The 19,133-nt window shown below is 47.0% G+C and overlaps 6 protein-coding genes across 6 annotated transcripts; 5 read left to right on the plus strand and 1 right to left on the minus strand.

The window, feature by feature from the left end:
* Positions 1-456: 456 nt before the first annotated feature.
* Positions 457-2,290, plus strand: N7517_010547 (MFS transporter; the record flags this gene model as incomplete). The annotated part of the gene is made up of 3 exons (XM_056728270.1): positions 457-1,515; positions 1,566-1,972; positions 2,029-2,290. 3 exons carry the CDS (start codon positions 457-459, stop codon positions 2,288-2,290), a joined length of 1,728 nt encoding a protein of 575 aa, XP_056574085.1.
* Positions 2,291-3,804: 1,514 nt separating this feature from the next.
* N7517_010548 (NCS2 family permease) lies at positions 3,805-5,680 on the plus strand (the record flags this gene model as incomplete). Its single annotated transcript, XM_056728271.1, is given in 4 exon segments — positions 3,805-3,894; positions 3,970-4,884; positions 4,938-5,082; positions 5,100-5,680. 4 exon segments carry the CDS (start codon positions 3,805-3,807, stop codon positions 5,678-5,680), a joined length of 1,731 nt encoding a protein of 576 aa, XP_056574086.1.
* A 2,923-nt stretch (positions 5,681-8,603) lies between these two features.
* On the plus strand, positions 8,604-9,761 carry N7517_010549 (serine hydrolase domain-containing protein; the record flags this gene model as incomplete). The annotated part of the gene is made up of 1 exon (XM_056728272.1): positions 8,604-9,761. The coding sequence occupies one exon, from the start codon at positions 8,604-8,606 to the stop codon at positions 9,759-9,761; it is 1,158 nt and encodes a 385-aa protein (XP_056574087.1).
* Positions 9,762-9,938: 177 nt separating this feature from the next.
* N7517_010550 (uncharacterized protein) lies at positions 9,939-11,130 on the minus strand (the record flags this gene model as incomplete). The annotated part of the gene is made up of 2 exons (XM_056728273.1): positions 9,939-10,737; positions 10,799-11,130. 2 exons carry the CDS (start codon positions 11,128-11,130, stop codon positions 9,939-9,941), a joined length of 1,131 nt encoding a protein of 376 aa, XP_056574088.1.
* Positions 11,131-11,521: 391 nt separating this feature from the next.
* N7517_010551 (uncharacterized protein) lies at positions 11,522-12,994 on the plus strand (the record flags this gene model as incomplete). Its single annotated transcript, XM_056728274.1, has 2 exons — positions 11,522-12,230; positions 12,303-12,994. The coding sequence occupies 2 exons, from the start codon at positions 11,522-11,524 to the stop codon at positions 12,992-12,994; spliced, it is 1,401 nt and encodes a 466-aa protein (XP_056574089.1).
* Positions 12,995-17,979: 4,985 nt separating this feature from the next.
* Positions 17,980-19,111, plus strand: N7517_010552 (PPPDE peptidase domain-containing protein; the record flags this gene model as incomplete). Its single annotated transcript, XM_056728275.1, has 3 exons — positions 17,980-18,408; positions 18,476-18,680; positions 18,723-19,111. 3 exons carry the CDS (start codon positions 17,980-17,982, stop codon positions 19,109-19,111), a joined length of 1,023 nt encoding a protein of 340 aa, XP_056574090.1.
* Positions 19,112-19,133: the final 22 nt, after the last annotated feature.

Below are 19,133 nucleotides of genomic sequence, written 5' to 3' on the forward strand. Positions count from 1 at the left end.
ATGGCTGAAAATTTGTTGAATGCCCAAATATTGATACTCGGCACCTTTATTGTTGAGTTGTTGATATTCTTCCTCCGGCATGGCGTTTCTTGGGTGCTATGTCAAGACTCATCCCATCCCCAATAGTAAGGTGGTCTTATGCATATAATTGGGATATAAAATATACATAAAATATAGATTGTAGTTCTTCCAAGGTTGTCCATGGGTTGCGACCGGGAGGTATTACCTTATTGGGACGTCACGGCAGCCCATCGCGGCACTGGCTCTATGACCTACCGTAGCCATATCAACGGGTCAACCGGGGAATACTCTATGACGCCGTAGGTGATGAAAATGGCCGTATCGGTAAACCAAATGTTCCGAATTATTTTGTTGTCTGCTGTATATATTTTCTTATCAACTATGTGAAATCATTTTCAGAAACCTAGTGCATTGCAGAGATATATATTCACCAGCATGTCTCACAGCCCACATGATACTACAAGCAATGGAAGTGATGACCTCAACACCATTATGACGCACGATCGCGGTCTGTCGGAAATAGGAACCATGCGCTCAGGGAGCATCAATCGCCGCCAAAGCAACCTGAACGAAGTCGAGATAGAGCGAATCAACACTTATCGACTCCAACATCGCTCAACCGTCGGCTCCATATCGGCGAAAGTCACGCCGCGAGACCAGTGGCTTCCCCTTGGAGCCGGAAAGCCCCATCCGCCAGCTCTCCCAGACCCTGAAGAATACATTGTCGAATTCAACGATGCAAACGATCCTATGCACCCCCAGAACTGGCCATTCCGACGCAAACTCGGTATATCAGCGACCCTATCATATACAACCTTTGTCTCCTCTTTCTCCAGCGCCATCTACTCCTCCGCGGTCGGGCACATCGGTGCCCACTTTCACATCAGCACGGAAGTCGCTATTCTCGGTGTGACCCTGTATGTTCTGGGATTTGCGTCGGGGCCGACGGTATGGGCACCAGCAAGTGAGCTCATTGGGAGAAGATGGCCAATCTGTATTGGCATGTTTGGATTCTCCCTTTTCACCATTGCAACTGCGACTTGCAAGGACGTCCAGACCTTGATGTTGACGCGATTCTTTGCCGGTTTTTTCTCTGCTAGCCCAATCGCTATTGTTCCTGCCGTGTTTGCTGATATTTGGAATAACCAGACACGTGGTGTGGCTGTCGCTATGTTCGCAATGGCTGTATTTGTAGGGCCTTTCGCGTCTCCATTCATTGGTGGCTTCATCACCATGTCTTATCTGGGATGGCGGTGGACTATGTACATCGCCTCTATCATGGGGTGGCTGGCTACTGGTCTTTGTCTTCTCTTTTTGAAAGAGACTTATGCACCCGCTGTTCTTGTGGAAAAGGCCGCCATTCTGCGACGGCAGACACACAATTGGGGAATCCGCGCCAGACAAGAAGAAATTGAGCTTGATTGGGGCGAGTTGATCACGAACAATTTCAGTCGGCCATTCCGTATGCTTTTCACCGAGCCAATTGTTCTGCTGGTAAGTCGTGCATGAATACCCCCCCCTGGTTCAGACTAACCTCCCTTCAGATCTCTCTTTGGATGAGCTTTGTGTACGGGATCATGTACGCTCTACTTGGCGCTTATCCCGTGGTTTTTCAAGGAATTCACGGCCTTAATTTGGGTGTTGGAAGTCTTCCGTTCATTGGATTGATCATTGGCGAGTTCCTAGCTGGCGCCTATATCTTGTTTGATCAGAGGTCGTATACTAAGAAGTTAGCCGCCAATAATAATGTCCCCATTCCAGAATGGAGACTTCCTCCCGCCATCCTTGGGGGTGTCTGCTTCTGTGTCGGGCTATTCTGGTATGGGTGGACTGGATGGACAAAGTCAATTCATTGGATGGCGCCCACCGCCAGTGGTGTCGTGACTGGATTCGGCATCTATGTCATCTTCCTGCAGTGCTTCAATTACTTGATTGACTCATATTTGATGTTGTAAGTGTTACAGTTTCCGTTTCACCTCGGAAGGCTATGCTGACTTTGAAATCCAGTGCCGCATCTGTCTTTGCTTCGAATACCATTCTTCGATCAGCGGTGGGAGCTGCGTTCCCCCTGTTCTCGAAGCAGATGTTTGTCAATTTGGGTGTGCAGTGGGCCGGCACACTTCTTGGGTGTCTCGCCCTCATCATGATCCCGATTCCCTTGGTATTCATCAAATGGGGACCTGCGTTGCGCAAAAAGTCTAAATTTGCTCCAATCCTCAATCCTGCTCCCGCAACAAAGTCAGAGAAAGGCTTGACTGAGTCCGTTTAGGTATGAATACTGTGTTTTGCATTTTCATACATAAAAGTTTGTTGGACGCCTGGGTCCCTGGGGCACCAACGCCATAAAAATCCTTCCCGGGTTGGGACGTTTCTGGCTTTGATAGTTCAAGTAGGACAAACAGCTCTGTGCTCGTTTTCGAGGCGTCTGCTTTGATGATTTGCAAGTTGACATCTTATTGTAGTCTAGGAGGCACTATGTAAGATCCGGGAAAGCCAGGTTGTGTTGGCTTCGCATAGGAATGGTCGTGAACCGACCTTAGGTTTCTTGTGAGCCATACTGTTGAAAAGTGCCATATCCCCATTTTCCAACAATCTGATACCGCTCGTGAAAGATGTCGCCCAAGTGCACTAGATGATACCCCTGGGCAGTATTCCTGAACGGCTTCGATAACGTCATAGATTCTTTCAAAGCGGTGCATAACCGATATATCGAAAGATCACGCGATATTTTCAGGTAAGAGGGCTGGAGAATGTGGCCTGTCATGGATACTGTCCTATCACATGCCATGTATTCTCAAAGAGCGGTGAATACAACGCTTGAATAGGTACTCCGGAGTATGATGCAATATAAATGTGTGTGCGATGTGCATTGGCTAGCTATATTCCGCATCGATCTAGGAAATCAATACGAGATCTCCAGAAGAATTGACTTTATGGTGGCTCGTCGTGCAGAATTCTCCCATAGCATAGCGCCTCAGTGAGCGTAGGTTGATCCAGCCCCTTCATTCTCCGATGGATAAGTTACCAATTGGTGTAAAAGCATCGTGATGGACGAAGTAGGGTTGTCAGACGGAACAAACCCGATATCTGCGGGTGAGATTCTTTGATAGCACACGATCGGATATGGCCGTTCCTCGGATATCCCAGAGTCATGAGAACCAGAGATGTTCAGATCTGATGATTATCCATATTACTTATGTCATCGGCTTTCTCCGGTTATCGAGAACCCCTGCACATTTCCATCACGACACATACAATTTCTGATAAGATAACTAGAGCTCACGAGGGCTGAGCGCACCGGGGTCTTGGCATTGCAGGGATTATAGGGGTCCACGACTTTTTTAAACGAGCATATGGCTCTTGTTTTGAACACTGTTAACTGGCTGGAAATAACAATGTCTCTCTGTGTTTTTTGTTTTTCATCTCTTACGCCGGCTTGCCGAGGCTTGACCCATAGACAAGTTTCCCGTCGGCAAACGTACAGCCAATTAGGGCTTCCACGCGGCATCTGACGGATGAGACAACCCCGCCAAGCTGCCAAGTGCCCAAAGAGCCGGAGAATAGCTGTAAGTGGAAGAGGCGAATTTCTTTTTTTTTCTTTTTTCCCGATCTCTTATCAGCGCAATTTGGTTGGCCGAGGGATCAGATTGAGATTTGCCCATTTCTTTCTTCATATATTCTACACCTACGTCTACTGCAGAAACATCTTTAAATACTGCGTCTCAACGACGACAGCGTCTTTGGAATTCGCTGTATCCACACAGGACGTGATAATATCTCGGAATGGCTTTCTCTAACTGGGTGCACAACACCAACCTGCGGGTTGCCCGCAGTCCCGTGGGGAAATGGTTTCGTCTAGAGGGCTGTGGCCATGTAAGTGATATTGCATTCTATCCGACGTGCGATCGCATAGTCAATACTGGCGCAATGGACTGACACATTTTTCAGCCTAGGGAGAGGAAGGGTAGCTACTTCTTCACTGAAATCCGCGCCGGCCTCGCCACCTTTTTCGCCATGGCATACATCATCTCTGTCAACAGCAATATCACATCTATATCGGGTGGAACCTGTGTCTGCCCCGAGGAAGACATGGGTGACTTCTGTGCAACCAATGTCGACTACGCTATGTGCACACAAGAAATCAACCGCGATATCGTCACCGCCACCGCCGCCATCGCAGCTCTCTCGACTTTCTGCATGGGTTTCTTCGCCAATCTGCCTATCGCGCTTGCACCTGGAATGGGACTCAACGCGTATTTCACCTACACTGTTGTTGGGGCCCGCGGTTCCGGTATGGTCTCATACTCGACTGCTCTGACGGCTGTCTTCGTGGAAGGATGGGTATTCTTGGGCTTGACCCTTTGCGGTATGCGACAGTGGCTGGCCCGTGCGTTGCCAAAGTCTATCAAACTTGCAACTGGTGTCGGTATCGGTCTTTATCTCGCATTGATCGGTCTGACTTACAGTGCTGGTATTGGATTGGTTCAGGGTGGCGTTGACACTCCCATCGAGTTGGCTGGATGTGTGAGCTTCAACCCAGAAACTGGCTTGTGTGATAGCAGCGATAAAATGCGCAGTCCTACTATGTGGATTGGCATCTTCTGTGGCGGCATCCTGACGGCTTTGCTCATGATGTACCGTATCAAGGGTGCTGTTATCATTGGCATTTTGCTGGTCTCGATCATTTCGTGGCCTAGGACAACTTCTCTTACGTATTTCCCTTATACGGACCTCGGATCTAGCAAGTTTGATTTCTTCAAGCAAGTTGTTACTTTCCATCCTATCAAGCATACTCTGCTCGCTCAGGATTGGAGCTTGGCTGGCAAGGGCAGCCAATTTGGACTGGCTTTCATCACATTTTTGGTATGTCGCAAGCTCTTTATTCAGCTAGAAGTTCAAGACTAACATTTCCGCAGTATGTCGATATTCTGGATACCACAGGCACAATGTACTCCATGGCCCGATTCGCCGGCGCCATCAACGAGGAGACCCAGGACTTCGAAGGCAGCGCCATGGCCTACATGGTCGACGCAATTTCCATCTCGATTGGATCTCTTCTCGGTAGCCCCCCGTCACAGCATTCGTCGAGTCCGGTGCCGGCATTTCCGAAGGCGGTAAAACCGGCCTCACATCATGTGTCACCGGCATTGCATTCTTTATTGCGGTATTCTTCGCCCCGATTTTCGCTTCAATTCCTCCTTGGGCTACGGGTTGCACGCTCGTGATTGTCGGTGCCATGATGGCCAAGGCTGCCGCCGATATCAACTGGCGGTACTACGGTGATGCGATCCCCGCATTCCTCACCATCGCCATTATGCCTTTCACATACAGTATCGCCTACGGCCTGATCGCCGGTATCACCAGCTACATCACCCTCAATGGCTTTACCTGGTGCTTGGAGAAGATCACCGGTGGTCGCATCGTCCCGCCTAACAAGGATGAGTCTGAGCCTTGGTCTTGGAAGCTCCAGGGCGGTTTCCTCCCACCATGGGTCAACCGTGCTGCTCATGGAAAGAGGCAGTTCTGGAAACCCGATGAGGAATATGCGGAGGAGCGGGTTGCAACTGGTGAGGCTGTGTCTTTCTCTTCCGGGTCGGAGGAACGTGTGGCTCTTGAGAAAGGTCATGAGCCTACCGCTGCCCCACTGAAGTCGGAGTAAATATTTGGAGGATGAAGGAGGGGAGTTGAGGTATGGTTGTGCTTTTTTTTTTGCATGGCATTACAGCGGATGTGTTGATTCTGTATATTTTCTTTTTATGTATTTATTGACTTACTATTCACACCTGGTTGTCTCTCAGGGGTGTTGTACATGCCGTGGAATGATATATTGTTTTAATACCACACAATGTGTTGCTGTAGATAGTCTAACGTCATATGCATACTCGGAGTGTTGATCCCGAAGATACTACTTTTGGGTCACGTGGGTTCAAGAAAATGCCGGGAGAGACTATAGAAAGGAAGAGGATAGAGGAAGAGAAGCAAACTGTCTCTATCACAATTATATTTTGTCTGTTGACCACGGGAAATTAGTAGTGTTTTCGTCACATCATTTAGTGAGCTGCATTCAACAGAAATTACCATTGTCAACAGCCATATTTCTGTCATAGGTTACGGTTCTTGATCTATCTCAATATATTACACCAATTCCAGGCTACATCAAGTCCACCAGCTCCAATATATAGACACAATAAAAATTGCGTGACTGTACCGATCTCCACGATGTATAATCAACAAAACCGTAGCGGAATAAAATTTGCATTAATTCCAACTTGGATCTCAATCCAGGATGTGAATCCGTCATCAAATGGCATACTGGTTGATGACTAGATCAGTATTGGCCGTTGGACCAGTACAGCACTGACTGTAGTATCCGTAGATATCCTTGATACAGTGGTCCTCGAATTTGAGATCAGGCCAGTCACGAGGCCATTCCGCAACGAGCTTGCAACCAGGAACCACTTTGGGATCTGGCGAGATGAGCCAAAACGCCAAGTTCTAGGACTCGCATCTTGAAATGGATATCAAAAAAAAGGAGGAATGTTCATAGGATAGACGAGATGGGTAATACTTTTCAATTGGCATGTTAAGGATGTCCTTTATATATGATTTTCATCTTCATATTGGTACCCCAAGGTGTAAGGTAGACCAACGGGATTGCGTATGTACTGCTAAGACAGGCAGGTATGCCACCACTTACCAAAACGAGGAAATGGAGACCTCAAAGATTACTATGGCATTAATCCTGTCAGCGCCATCCGGTATTGGGCAGCTCGAACCTTATATCAACCGTGCTGAGTAGCGTTGAAGATGTTGGCTGACTTCAGCTGGACTAGTCAGGTACACTAGACAATTGATTCTAGAGGGCAGTACATCATTAAAGACCTTTCCATTGTAGAATACAAGGACGTTCAGCATAAGGATACTGTTCTCAGAACGCATGATCTCAATAGAAGGTCTATAAACTGCTTATACGTTGACTAGTGCTGGATTATTTCAGATGATAGTGTCTACGTGATCATATTCATGGATGCTCGTATCGCGCTCACACCACGTTCCTATTGACCAAAGCGGAAACTGCATCCAGCAACCCAGTGCTCCGGGGCCTTCATGTCATCGATCCAGTTTCTTTTGTGGCTTCCGCGACGACTTCAGGGGGAATGAATGTCATTTAATAGTACTCCGTATTCTCTATACTTGATCCGGTATCGGTTGAAAACTAAGTGGGCCCTTCCACATAGGGTACCCCAAATTTCCCCAGAATTTAGAATCGACCCCTGTTATTGGTGGAGATAATGGGGACATGATCTTGAAAGGCTCGTTGCGTTGGGAGCTCAGTTGTGGCTCTGACCCCGTCCAATATAACAGTCTGGGCGCTGTGCCGCCACACCTGAAATCTTCTAGAAGCATTGTTATGAGCAAACCTTTCGAAGCTGCTCGCTTAGCCTCGTGCGTCATAAAACACACATAGAAACTTCCTGATTCACATATACATTGCACGCGATACGAGATACGAGATAGGCTTGGCTTCGGTTGAGATACATATGCCTTCTGCGGAGTTAGGGTTTGAGAAAGTGGGCCGGTTGAACTACAAAGCTGGGCAGTGGTAAATAAGTGGTGTGTTATTTTGACCCATATAGCCGAGGCCACGCTCCACGCCGAGGCAGCTCTATACATACGGATGTTCAGGGGGTCTTGTAAGAAAGAAGCGAGATGCCATGTTCGAGTAGTATAGATACCAGACCGTTGAGTCTAACACAAGCAATTCATCTGCTTTTGTCATGTATCATGCATTAAGACCCATTGCCATATTATTCTCTCGCATCCTATGCCTGGGCTTCTAAGTAGTTATCACCATGGCCATTCCACCCAGGAGCGAAGATACCGTTTGGAGAAAGGCATGTTATTGATGCAACAGTTGGCCAGAGTCAACCAAATGTGTAGCATTTTTATAGATGTTTTCCAATATGTTAGTAGGAATAAACGAGAATAGACATGCAGAGTAAGAGACACTGCTGACTACTTGTCTAACCGCTATGGTGCTTGTTGGTGATAGTACAGGGGTTAAAGCTAAAAAGATTTCTAACTAGATTGAATTAATAAGCTCTTAGAAATCACAGGACAGTATAAGTATAAACTGATTGATCCATTCCATTCTTATTCAATATAGTGAAATGGGTGGGGTGTTCATTGAATTGACTCCATAGGTCACAAATATATATGTTAGATTGCTGTAGATTCGATCACCACTCTGCGAGGATGACTTTAAAAATCACGCGGGTTATCTGATACTGAGCCACGAGTTGAGTCCTGTAAGGTCATAATTTCGGTTTCGTGTCTCTAGTCCTAAGCTTGTGTACTTATTCTCAATGTACTCACTAGGTGCCTCGACCCGGTTTGCTACGAGTCATATGTGAACCCCACACCAAACACGCGAAGATCACCGGGAAACTACCTATAAATATGCGTGTGCACCATTTTCTTGTGGAAACTTCTTGCCTTGTTACTAAATTGTTCTGAGTCGTGCCAATCCTTCAAAGATCTACCTCCACTCACCAGCAAGAACCAAACCAACAGCTTTTGCAATGGCAGTCACACACGGCCCCTGCGACCCCGCGTTTAATCGCGTCCGTGATCTTTTCCAAGAGAAACTTAGCTCGGGAGAAGAAGTGGGTGCGTCGATTTGCGTTAATATTAAGGGAAGGAACGTTCTCGATATCTGGGGCGGTTATGCGGACGCCGCCAAGTCGCGCTCCTGGGAAAAGGATACACTGGTCGTCGTCTTCTCATCTAGCAAGGTAGTCAGTGCCCTGGCCGCGCTGATCCTCGTGGACCGCGGCCTGCTAGATGTCGAGGAGAAAGTCTCAAAATACTGGCCGGAGTTCGCAGCCAACGGCAAAGAAGACACTAAAGTGTGGCACATTCTCAGCCACTCTTCTGGCCTGCCCCACTGGGACAAGCGACTGCCCATGGAGTCCATTTACGACACCAAAGCTTCGACTGAGATGCTCGCTGAACAGGCTCCGTGGTTTAAGGCTGGGGAGGCGTCCGCGTATCAGCTGGTAGACCATGGACATTTGATTGGTGAGCTGGTACGACGCACTAGCGGCAAGTCGTTGAAGCAGTTCGTTGCAGATGAGATCGCGGGTCCGTTGGGCGCCGATTTCAGTCTCGGCCTTGCCGAAGATAACTGGCCGCGTACGGCAGATATCATTCCTACTCCTCCTGTGGTTCTGCCAAAGGTTGACCCGCAAAGCGTTGTGGCGAGAGCCTTTGGGAACCTGACATTCAAGGCTGAGGATTCCCAGACACCCGGGTTCAGGGGAGCTGAGATTGGTGCCGTAAATGGGTTTGCGAATGCGCGTGCCCTGGCTCGGATTGGTTCAATGGTGTCCTTGAAAGGGACGGTCGATGGAAAGCAGTATCTTGGGCTGAAGACTGTCGACCAGATGATTCAGGAGCGGGTTAGTGGTATCGATTTGGTGTTGTTTATGAAAGTCAGATTTGGGCTTGGAGTCGGCCTGCCTGTGCCGGAAGTTATGCCCTTTATCCCTGAAGGAAACCTTTGCTTCTGGGGAGGCTGGGGTGGATCTATGCTGGTCATGGATCTGGATCGTGGCATGACTGTTGCTTACGCCATGAATAAGATGGGCCCGGGGATCATGGGCAATGAGAACGTCATGGCTTACATCAATGCGGTTTATGAAGTCATGGCAGAGAAGAAGCGCGCGGTGTCGCTATGATATACGAAGGCACGACCTTTGTTTGCACAAATTGAACACCCATGAAGATGATTCTAAATTGTAATAAAACGAAGATCGTTTCTACATATATTCAAGATGTCTTTATCAATTCGCAAATATTTTGTTAACATTAATAGTCCGAAACAGTGCTTCCATCTTTGGTCAACCGATGTTCGATCAGATGGACTTCTTGGCCTTCGAAACCTGCTTGCTACCGCCTGTCTCGCTAAATACCAGTTCATCTCTCTCCCAGATCAACTCCACCGCAGCACCTGCGGGGCCGGCAAGAACTGTCAACAGAGCAAGCTTAACCAAGAGACTGGGCCAAGAGACAGTGCTGAGCAGCTGTTTGTGAGCAACGGTGTACAGCGAGATAGCCCAAATCAGAACACCAGCCGAACCGATGAGATAATCCCATCGAAGGAATACATGCACACCATCACCGACATTATTGACCGTGAGTCCAGACCAAGGAAGAGGAATCGAGAAAACCTTGGCCGGGTGGAGGGAGGTCAGGAAACGGTCTTCAAACAGAGACGGCACTACAACAGTTGCCAAAGAGACAACCCATGACACAATGTGCGACAGAGATGCATTGGCAAATGCAAATGCGTAGACCCAGCGCAAGCTAGACATGGATGCCCGCTGGTTGTTTGAGAAGAAAGGGGACAGTGTAAAATAGGCGACCGTGGTCAAAATAGACACATAAGCGGGCCAGGGATGCCAGATGGCAATGGCGATCTGCTTTAGGTCCACAGAAATGACAGAAGGAGCTGGCAACGCCATCGCCGCGGTCGGCACCATGTATCCGACGACAAAAATTAACGGCAGAACTGCGAGAACTGCTGGCGGGATCCGAATATTATCTGCATGAGGACGACGTGCAGTGACCGAGGAGCCCAGCTGAAGACCACATGTCAACGGGATGCCAAATGCAAAAGTGAATACTTGAGCGATGAGGCCAAAGATGGTCGGGCTAAATCGATTGGTTAGTTGTCATTCGATATTTAAGCTATCGATCAGTGGGCATAACATACTAAGCGGCTATTGTCCCGGCATTTCCCTTTCGCCAAGATTCCAAGACGATCAGAGTCCAGGTCGCGCCGAATGTACCACTAAATCCAATGCCGTGAAGCAGCAGACCAGGGTTGTGGCCATCGAGTGTCGGGTAGAAAAATACGGTCAAAAGAGCCAATACATGGTCTACTGCCTCGATTCCCGTGTAGACTGTTCGCAAAGGCGCATCAATGCTAGGGAGCTTGCCGGATTCCATGGATTTGCGCGCCAGCGCGTCGAGGCCATTGATGGAGGCGAAATAAAATATGGCGTAGAACACCAACGCGCTCAAAGAAAAGAGTACGTATCTCATTGTGAAGGTGGTATATCAGGACAGAACCGATTCAGATCTGGGGGAACAGGGGCCATCGGAGTTATAAATCTGGGGGGGCCAATGACCCGCCCGCGGTACCCGCGCCAAGTCTGATAGTTAGACCGAGGCTTGTGTGCTCCGTTGTGAACCGAAGATCAAACACTTCTCGGAAAATCATCTAAGGTTTGATTCACATGCTAATTACTGCGTGCATCTGCGTGCATATGGATGACATTCTATTGACATTCTATTGTGTCAAACCGTGGGGGTTGTCACCTCAACATCTTGCATACCCAAATGGGTTTAGCGTTCTCCACTCTCCCCTCCGGCCTGAACTATCAGGCATCATAATCAATTTGTCTAAGCTTTATCAACCTTCACTTCATTCCCCATGGCTGGGTCATTGCCGCTCGAAACTCTTCAGCAGATATTTTCTTATCAGCCAGACAGCGTGATACAGTATGCTTGTGTCTGTCGACAGTGGCAGGCCGCCGCTGAGACATTCACCTTCGCCGAGCTGCATATCAATTCAGAGGACCTTGAAAGCTTCCGTCACATTGTCGCTTCCTCCCGCTGCCCTGGTCGATACTTCCATGTCAGATCTCTGTACTTCAAAGTTGTTCTTCCGGTGTACAGTCACCGAGCCCGAGGCCGCTATGAAAATGAAGATGATCGCCACGCCAACAACAAGGTCTTCACGCAAGCCATAACATCTCTCTTCGACATTCTGAGTTCATGGCCAGATTATGATCGATACCAGATAGTACTTCAGATCTATGCCCGGTCTCCAAGTGATTGGCAAGCGGAACCGGACTGGACTACAAGACGTGGCCGACAACAACTAGGCTATGCTTTCCCAGAGCAGGATCTCCTACATCGGCGCTACGAACGTTCGTACCTGCAGCTGACGAAAAAGGTACCCCTCCCCGATGTCAAGTGCATTACTACATTCGAAGTGAGGGGCAGTGATACTCTCCGCAATATTGCACCGGATGCGGTTTCCGGGATGGTATCTCATTTCCCTCGACTGGAAACTATCATTGCTAGCCTGCGTGACAACGAGCCAAAGGATGCCGAAATATCTGATAGTCTTGGAATTGGTTAGTCATGCAAGCACTTTCACTGTGCTTTTGTCCTTTCAAAATATGAAGTGGTTCTGACAGTGCGAATAGATTTCTCCCTTACCGGCTGGCCTCGCTCACTGCGACAGTTAGACCTGCGATACGAGGCAATGCCACCCCTTGCCGACAACTTCTCCGCACCATTCAGCCCAATCCCCGATTTTCGATGCCGTGCTTTGCACCAATTGACTCAGCAGCTGGAAAGTGTTGACTTGTTACAAATCATGATCGGCCCTGAGTTATTCTGGCCGTCAGATGCCAGTCACACTGCTCCATTCTGGCCAATCCTTACCAAATTTACCGCGAGCTGTAGGTACCTTCCCCCCTATGGTTTCATTCCCTTTGGTGAATCCCGAAAATTGGACGAATCTTCCTCTCCTGTCCCGTCGGATGTCTCTCTCGAACAATCTGATGAGCAGCGACAAAATTTGTATCCCCGAATGCTAAGAAAATACTTGGATGAGCTGTTCCTTGCTGCTGGGCGGGCTGCCCAGTGTATGCCTCGGTTAAGTTACATGGAAATCGATATTGGTACACTTCGTGTGCCCGCCTTTGAGTTTTGTTTCAGATACGATGCAACTTTGGGCACAGCAACATGGACGACCTTCTCAGAGTTCTGCCTATTGAAGGAAGTTCACGAGGCCTGGGATGTTGCGGCAAAGAGTCATGGCCATGCTCAGATAAGTGCAGATGTTCTTTCGGCTGAGTCAAGTCTTTCTGACGAGTCAAGTTTGTCCCCGTGAGAATGTGATCTTTAACGGAATGAGAGGAAAAGAAGAGTATTGAAAATAAAACCAAAGTTCATTTGAAATCATACAACTAGAGCAAAGGCCTAAGAAACGGCCAAGTTAAATCATAGACAGTAAAACATTGCAGCAATTGAGCAAATCAGAGATCTGGTCTAAGAATATTTCCTATGAGCTTTCGGTCATTCGGAGAGAGTTCAAATGCCTCACGGCCATTGCAACGTAAGCTAATGGTATTTCAGGAAACCATCAGTTCTAGATCGGTTGCGAAACACCTCGCCTGTTGCTGGCCGGGCGGGTGGGGGGTCCGACGAGACTGTTGGTGGCTGGAGAGGTTGGTAGCCCAGCCCACCAGGACCATTAGCCAAGGGAGCTGACGACCATCACCACGTTATAGTGTAGTTTATGGCGCTCGCGACGTCTTCCTGTATCATCCCGCATTTGTGTGACCATCGTGCGCGGAAGACAGAAGTGAAGAACGCCCGAGCTCAGCAGAGTGAAGGACCGAGAGGTGAGGAAGAGGTATAGCGAGGGGAAGAGAAAGAGAATTATAAAGGAGGACTCAGTGGAGGAAGGGATGTAACAAGAGAAAAAAGCGAATGGAGGACCCAGAAGTGAGTGAGAAGTAAAACAAGAAGGAGAGAAAGAGCAAGGGGATGCCATCGTAAGTAGCGTAGGGTAAACACTGAAGATAAGGCATATTGGAAAGGGAAAGGAACGGAGGCTCCAACCACCAGTGCGCTAGAGATTTTCTCTTACTCGAGTTAAACTATTGAATTGTTACGCCAAGTAGAGAGCTATAATACCGAGAACCAGAATCTAAAAATAGAGAAATGTAGCTACCAAGCAAGTAGGCATCAACAAACTAAACATCGACAATCCAAACATAGACAATTATCAAAGAGTCGACTATCAAGAATTAGACTTGGATTTTGAATTGTACACTGTAGAAAATAATGACGTAGGACTGTGTAATCCCTCCATACATGGAAAAAAGCCTTTACTGATGTGCTTCGTCATGGTATACCATAGATGAGGTACAAGATGCTGGAGATGTTGACCCACACAGAACAATTTGCCAAGGAGATTTGACGAGAGGGTCCCGTAGGCGCAACCTTGGGTTGCCATCTACTTCTGTAGGTGGAGCAGAGGGGCTTGTTTCAGAAAATGAGATGGGGTAGTAACTCCTCTGGGCTTCTAGAAAGAACTAGTGAACTGCTCCCCGATGCAACCGGTCTTCTAGGATGTCTTGGAGCCAGAAGTGATACCGTCGCCTATATCCTTGCTTTAGATAGAAGTTGCAGACACACGATGTAAAGCTGAGCCGTGAAGTCGTGCGGAGCAGCCTTGTACTCAGGAGATTGATATTGGAATTGGTAAACAGGTTGAAGGAAGATGAGGGTCCTCAGATATATTTAAATTGATCACATCCATGGACTCCTTAGCATGTATATGGTTGGGATACTACACACGGGCTTCGACGTCCAACTTCTTTTATTGTCATTGATTGTAGATTGCCTGCACATGACTCGCAGACCATATGTCCACAGAGAAAAAACGCTCAGCGATCTGGTAGCATAACGCAGATCTTGCCGTCTAAAACAGCACGTTCTCTCTGCTGGTCAAGTTCCTCTTGCGCTTTTTGATGCTTCTCCCTTTCCTGTCGAAGTTCGTCTCGAAGCGTTCGGACTTTCACTCATAACAACTCGATTTCCTGATTGACTATCTCTCGAAGCTTCTTGAAAGCCTTATCCTACCCTATAGTAGTATAAATTTATAAGATTAGATGTCTGAGCGAGGTTCTGCCAATGGTTGATGACCGCAATTACTCTTCGCGTGCGGGTGGAAGAGTTTGGTTGGAGCTTTGCTTAACATCTCTCTATGATCCAATGACGCTAGCTACATGGCTCAATGGCCAATACCAAAACACGATCCGATTTCGGTCACTTTAGATAAAAAGCGCGAGGAAATCTAAGAAATGTAATGCATAGTACTATGCAACAATCCGGTCCCGTCACTTTTCCTGCATTTTTACCTTATGCGTTGTAACTGACGAATATATTTAGAAGATAAGGGAAACCCGGAATAATCGAGCTAGTTCAGGACAAAAGACCATCCAAGCGACACTAACATCTATTGTAACGAGGGATTCATCGAATGCTCTCTAGTGCATCCTCATCATATAGATAATTCCAGAACATCATATCCTGCAGCTCTTCCTCTTTCATGTTGGCATTCACGAAATGCTCTCTTTATGGGGTCCTGATCCGACGATGGATTTCCCAATCAATAAGCCCCACAATTGCATCATTGTGAACAATGTAATTAGACTCAGTGAAATTGTTATACATAAAGCTCATATCTGGATCGTGATTTCCCAAAAAAAATAATGATATCCTCTTCTAACGGATTGATCCGACCGTTACTGAGTATGTTGGGGTCCGGTACAACATATGAGCGAGCTTTAAGTCTTTGGGTTGGCTTGACAGTGTGAAGTTGATGTATTATTTTCTTGGCCTGTTCTTTATGTGATTTTCTTTGTTCTCTGGACAAAAATGGCCATGCAACAGACAATCCAACACCTGGAAGCCTATCTTGGATGAGCACTTGACGACCATTGATCTAAAGAAACAGACATAAGTTATTGGGCTCGATAGACAGAGAAAAAGAGAGAATACTTCTCCAGCAAAGTATATATCTGGGACTTTGACATCACTCAAGACTGTCTTTGCTAGAGCTGTCGCCCGAATCTCATTTGCATCGGAATTAAGAGGTGTATAAGAGTGTATTCTGTAGCTATCCCGAAAATAATGATACTATATCACATACAACCTGCAGGAGACCGATGGGGGTAGCGGTAGGAACAATTCTGATTAGTGAGGTGTTTTCACAGATTCACAATACCTAAATCACTTTGTTTCCTCACAGGATTACATCTTTGGCCTTACTTACAATAGGGTTCGCATGGAACATTTGAAAGGAAGCCTTTTAGAAAGGTTCACCAGTCCTTGACGCGAAATGGTCACATGCTATAATATAATGGGCGGAGTTGATAAATAATTTCCGACCGTGTATTGTCGTCCGGGTAATCTACGAGTAGGGTTTGGAGTCCAACGGTATGACCAAGGCTGTTTAAAAGATAACCCACTGTCAAAAGTTCCTTGCAGAGTTGCCTAAAGAGCAGCAGAAGTGTCTGAGTGCGTAAAGATATATTGGATAGGCAACCGGATGTATCGTCAACCGGCTTGGGGGGAGGGGGAAAGAATAGGCATTGCCACATGCATCTTGCTTTCCAATCACGTCTCGAAAATATGATCGTCCCGTTATGAGAATTGTGCCTTTCCCTGTAGCGCGATACTGTACCACAAGCGAAGCATACTAGCCAAGTAGATGAAAGTGACACTGAGTAGACCGATATAACACAGTGCTGCAACCTATAATCCTTTAACATTGTGGATGCATAGATAAAATTAAGGGTACAGACCACTTGATCGGATCTCTGCTGATCCAGCTTTGTGACTTTAGTCATATCCCAAATGAAAACGATGTATCCACCCAGCCAGAAGTATATGCTACACTCAAGCAGACCTACCGCAGTCTGCCATAGAATAACTTGATGCCAATATGGGATTCTTCTTCCCGTGGGAGAAACGAAGCTGAGAATCTGGAGAAGCGACGTATCCGAGTTTGAGAGACACCCCATTCGGACAAGGAAAACACTCTGTTGCATCCCCACTGCAACGGCTCCAATAGCCAGAACTAGGCTGTTGAACCAGGCTATCCGAATCATAGTAAGCGGAACGGTCGCTGCCGTGGAGAGTGATTGCCATGAAAAGGACCCCACAACAGCAGCACTCATTACTGCACCCTTGCAAATTGTTAACTGTTGAACTCAGGGCCGTGTTCTTGATGAACCCTCAATCTGACTTACAATCAATCCAACATGAGATAGCTGAGATAATGTTGACTCTCTCCATCTTTTGATCAATTGGCTTTGTTTCTGAGGATTTGTAGCATTTCCCATCTCATATATAGAGGCATATGCAACTTGATACGCAGCAGCATGAAAGATAAAAACTCTTTCTAAGAATTTCATAGCCAATGCAGGCTACAATACACCGAAGTCTCGATTTTTCTCTTGTGAATTGAATATTGAAGATATTGAAGTCAAGGCCTAGTAAATACAAGTAGTTAAAGGAGTTTCTTGGACCTTGTTTGTTATGGATGGATCTTGTCACTTGTATGGAAGATAATAGAGAATTGACAATAATAGAGAATAGAGGACAAGAGTTATCTTTATTTGTACAAACCAAGGCTCTTATTCAGATCAGTATTTGCAGCAAGGCTGTGTGAGGGGGCGCAGTGCTTGATACCTATTCTGCAGCCTGGTTGGAAATATGCATGACCACAATCATGTACAACGAGTACAACGAGGTCGGTTAGTCATTTTCATCGGGTGTTGCTTGATCTGAGGCACCAATAAACCCATCACACGTATCTCAACAGCACCGCCTAGAGAGTTAGCCAGTTTTATTGGGAGCCCTTTGGTCCAAGTCTGGAGCATCCAATCAACCCATCACCTGGGTGCGATCGGCACTCCCTACTACAGATTTAGCCAACTTCGTTTGCCCAGGACTCAATAAGAAATGTGTTACATCCCCCCAAAAACATAATCTCTCTCTAAGAATTTCCACTATTGCCAACTTAAGCGAGGATCCTATCGCTGAGTTTTGTCTATATAGGTCAATTTTAAACTAGCAGTCCTTTGGGGTTCCTCACCGGGTTTCAGTCTCATCATTTTGAGCCTTATCTTTCCTGAGCTATATTTCTTAGCTTTGTCACGGGAAAGCCGCCTTGATATCTCTGAGTCTCAGGTACGGTTATTTCAATAGCTCCCACGAATCTCGATAAAGCTTGGTGGTACAAGGCAAATTGATCTCTATTCTTACCTAGGCCTTAATTCCACATTTCGCATTTCCATAATGGGGAATACTTCATCTTCTTCCGCTGGTGCCTCATCTTCGGCTCAACACATAAGTCAAAATGCCTACAGATCAGCTGAAAATTCCCTTGGTTATCCCGGAAGAGGGGAAGTTGACGTCAGGGCACCATACATGTTCAAATGCGAAATATCCTCTAGTGGAAATGCCCTAAAGAACAAAAACCAGCTTATGCAACTAAAAAAATCAGAGCGCCTGCGAAAGCGATATTATGTTGTTGCATTTTATCAAATTGCTGAAGGTAGGGTAGACCGGATGCCGCCTTACAATACCTACCAGCGACAGGCTTGGACGGTCGGTATCGCTTTCAATCGATTTAATTTCACCCGTCGGGCACCACGGCGCCTCCGTGAAAAGCTTGCCCACTGGGGAATTTATATCCGGCCCCAGGTTTACGATTCAACTTATGAGGTTTGTCACATACACACATATACACAAAATCTCAGCACTGGAGCCGGGATACTAAGTCGAGATATAGCCTGCCCTGAACCGCGTCTTCGGCATGAACTGGGAAGAAAAGATTGGTAGTCTCCTTATTCTCGAGGATGTCTGGGGAACTCCTGGACAAGACATGAGTGGGGATTGGAAAAAGCTCGTCAAAGCTACCGAGTTCGAGAAAGTCACCAATCCTAAGTATCAAGAAACGACAATGTATTTCAGTCTGGAGGAATTTGTTCTTGAACGTAAGTGAAATTGAAAGGCTGTTCCCGGGGTCAGACTTATAGCCGTTACTAATACGAAGTCATTGTTGGTAGTCCAGTGGCTTCTTCGCCAATTTATAGCCCGAACTCTAGGCCGAAATGGGCCACAGTATACATGGGATGATCTGAATATTATTCATCCTGGCGCAGCATATTCTCTGACCTCAGCGAACTGTCAAGACTTCGTGAAATTTGCTATGGATGTACTGAAAGATCATCCATCCTATAACTTCACTGACTTCAAGAGACTTTGTCAGCCGTTTGCTCTTTCCTCACTCGAGAGTAAAGTGCTACGGGTGCTCGAAAGGGAACAAGCTTATGTGGAGCAGATCAAAGGAGACATGTCACATATAGTTGTGGGTTTTGATCAGAGTGGTATACATGATGTGGGACGTTTCGGCCAGGTTGCGTAAGGAATAATCAGTACTTTGGGCG

The sequence above is a fragment of the Penicillium concentricum genome, assembly GCF_028827145.1.
Source record: "Penicillium concentricum strain IBT 3081 chromosome Unknown utg000006l_segment0_segment0, whole genome shotgun sequence".
In the NCBI taxonomy this organism is placed as follows: Eukaryota; Fungi; Ascomycota; class Eurotiomycetes; order Eurotiales; family Aspergillaceae; genus Penicillium; species Penicillium concentricum.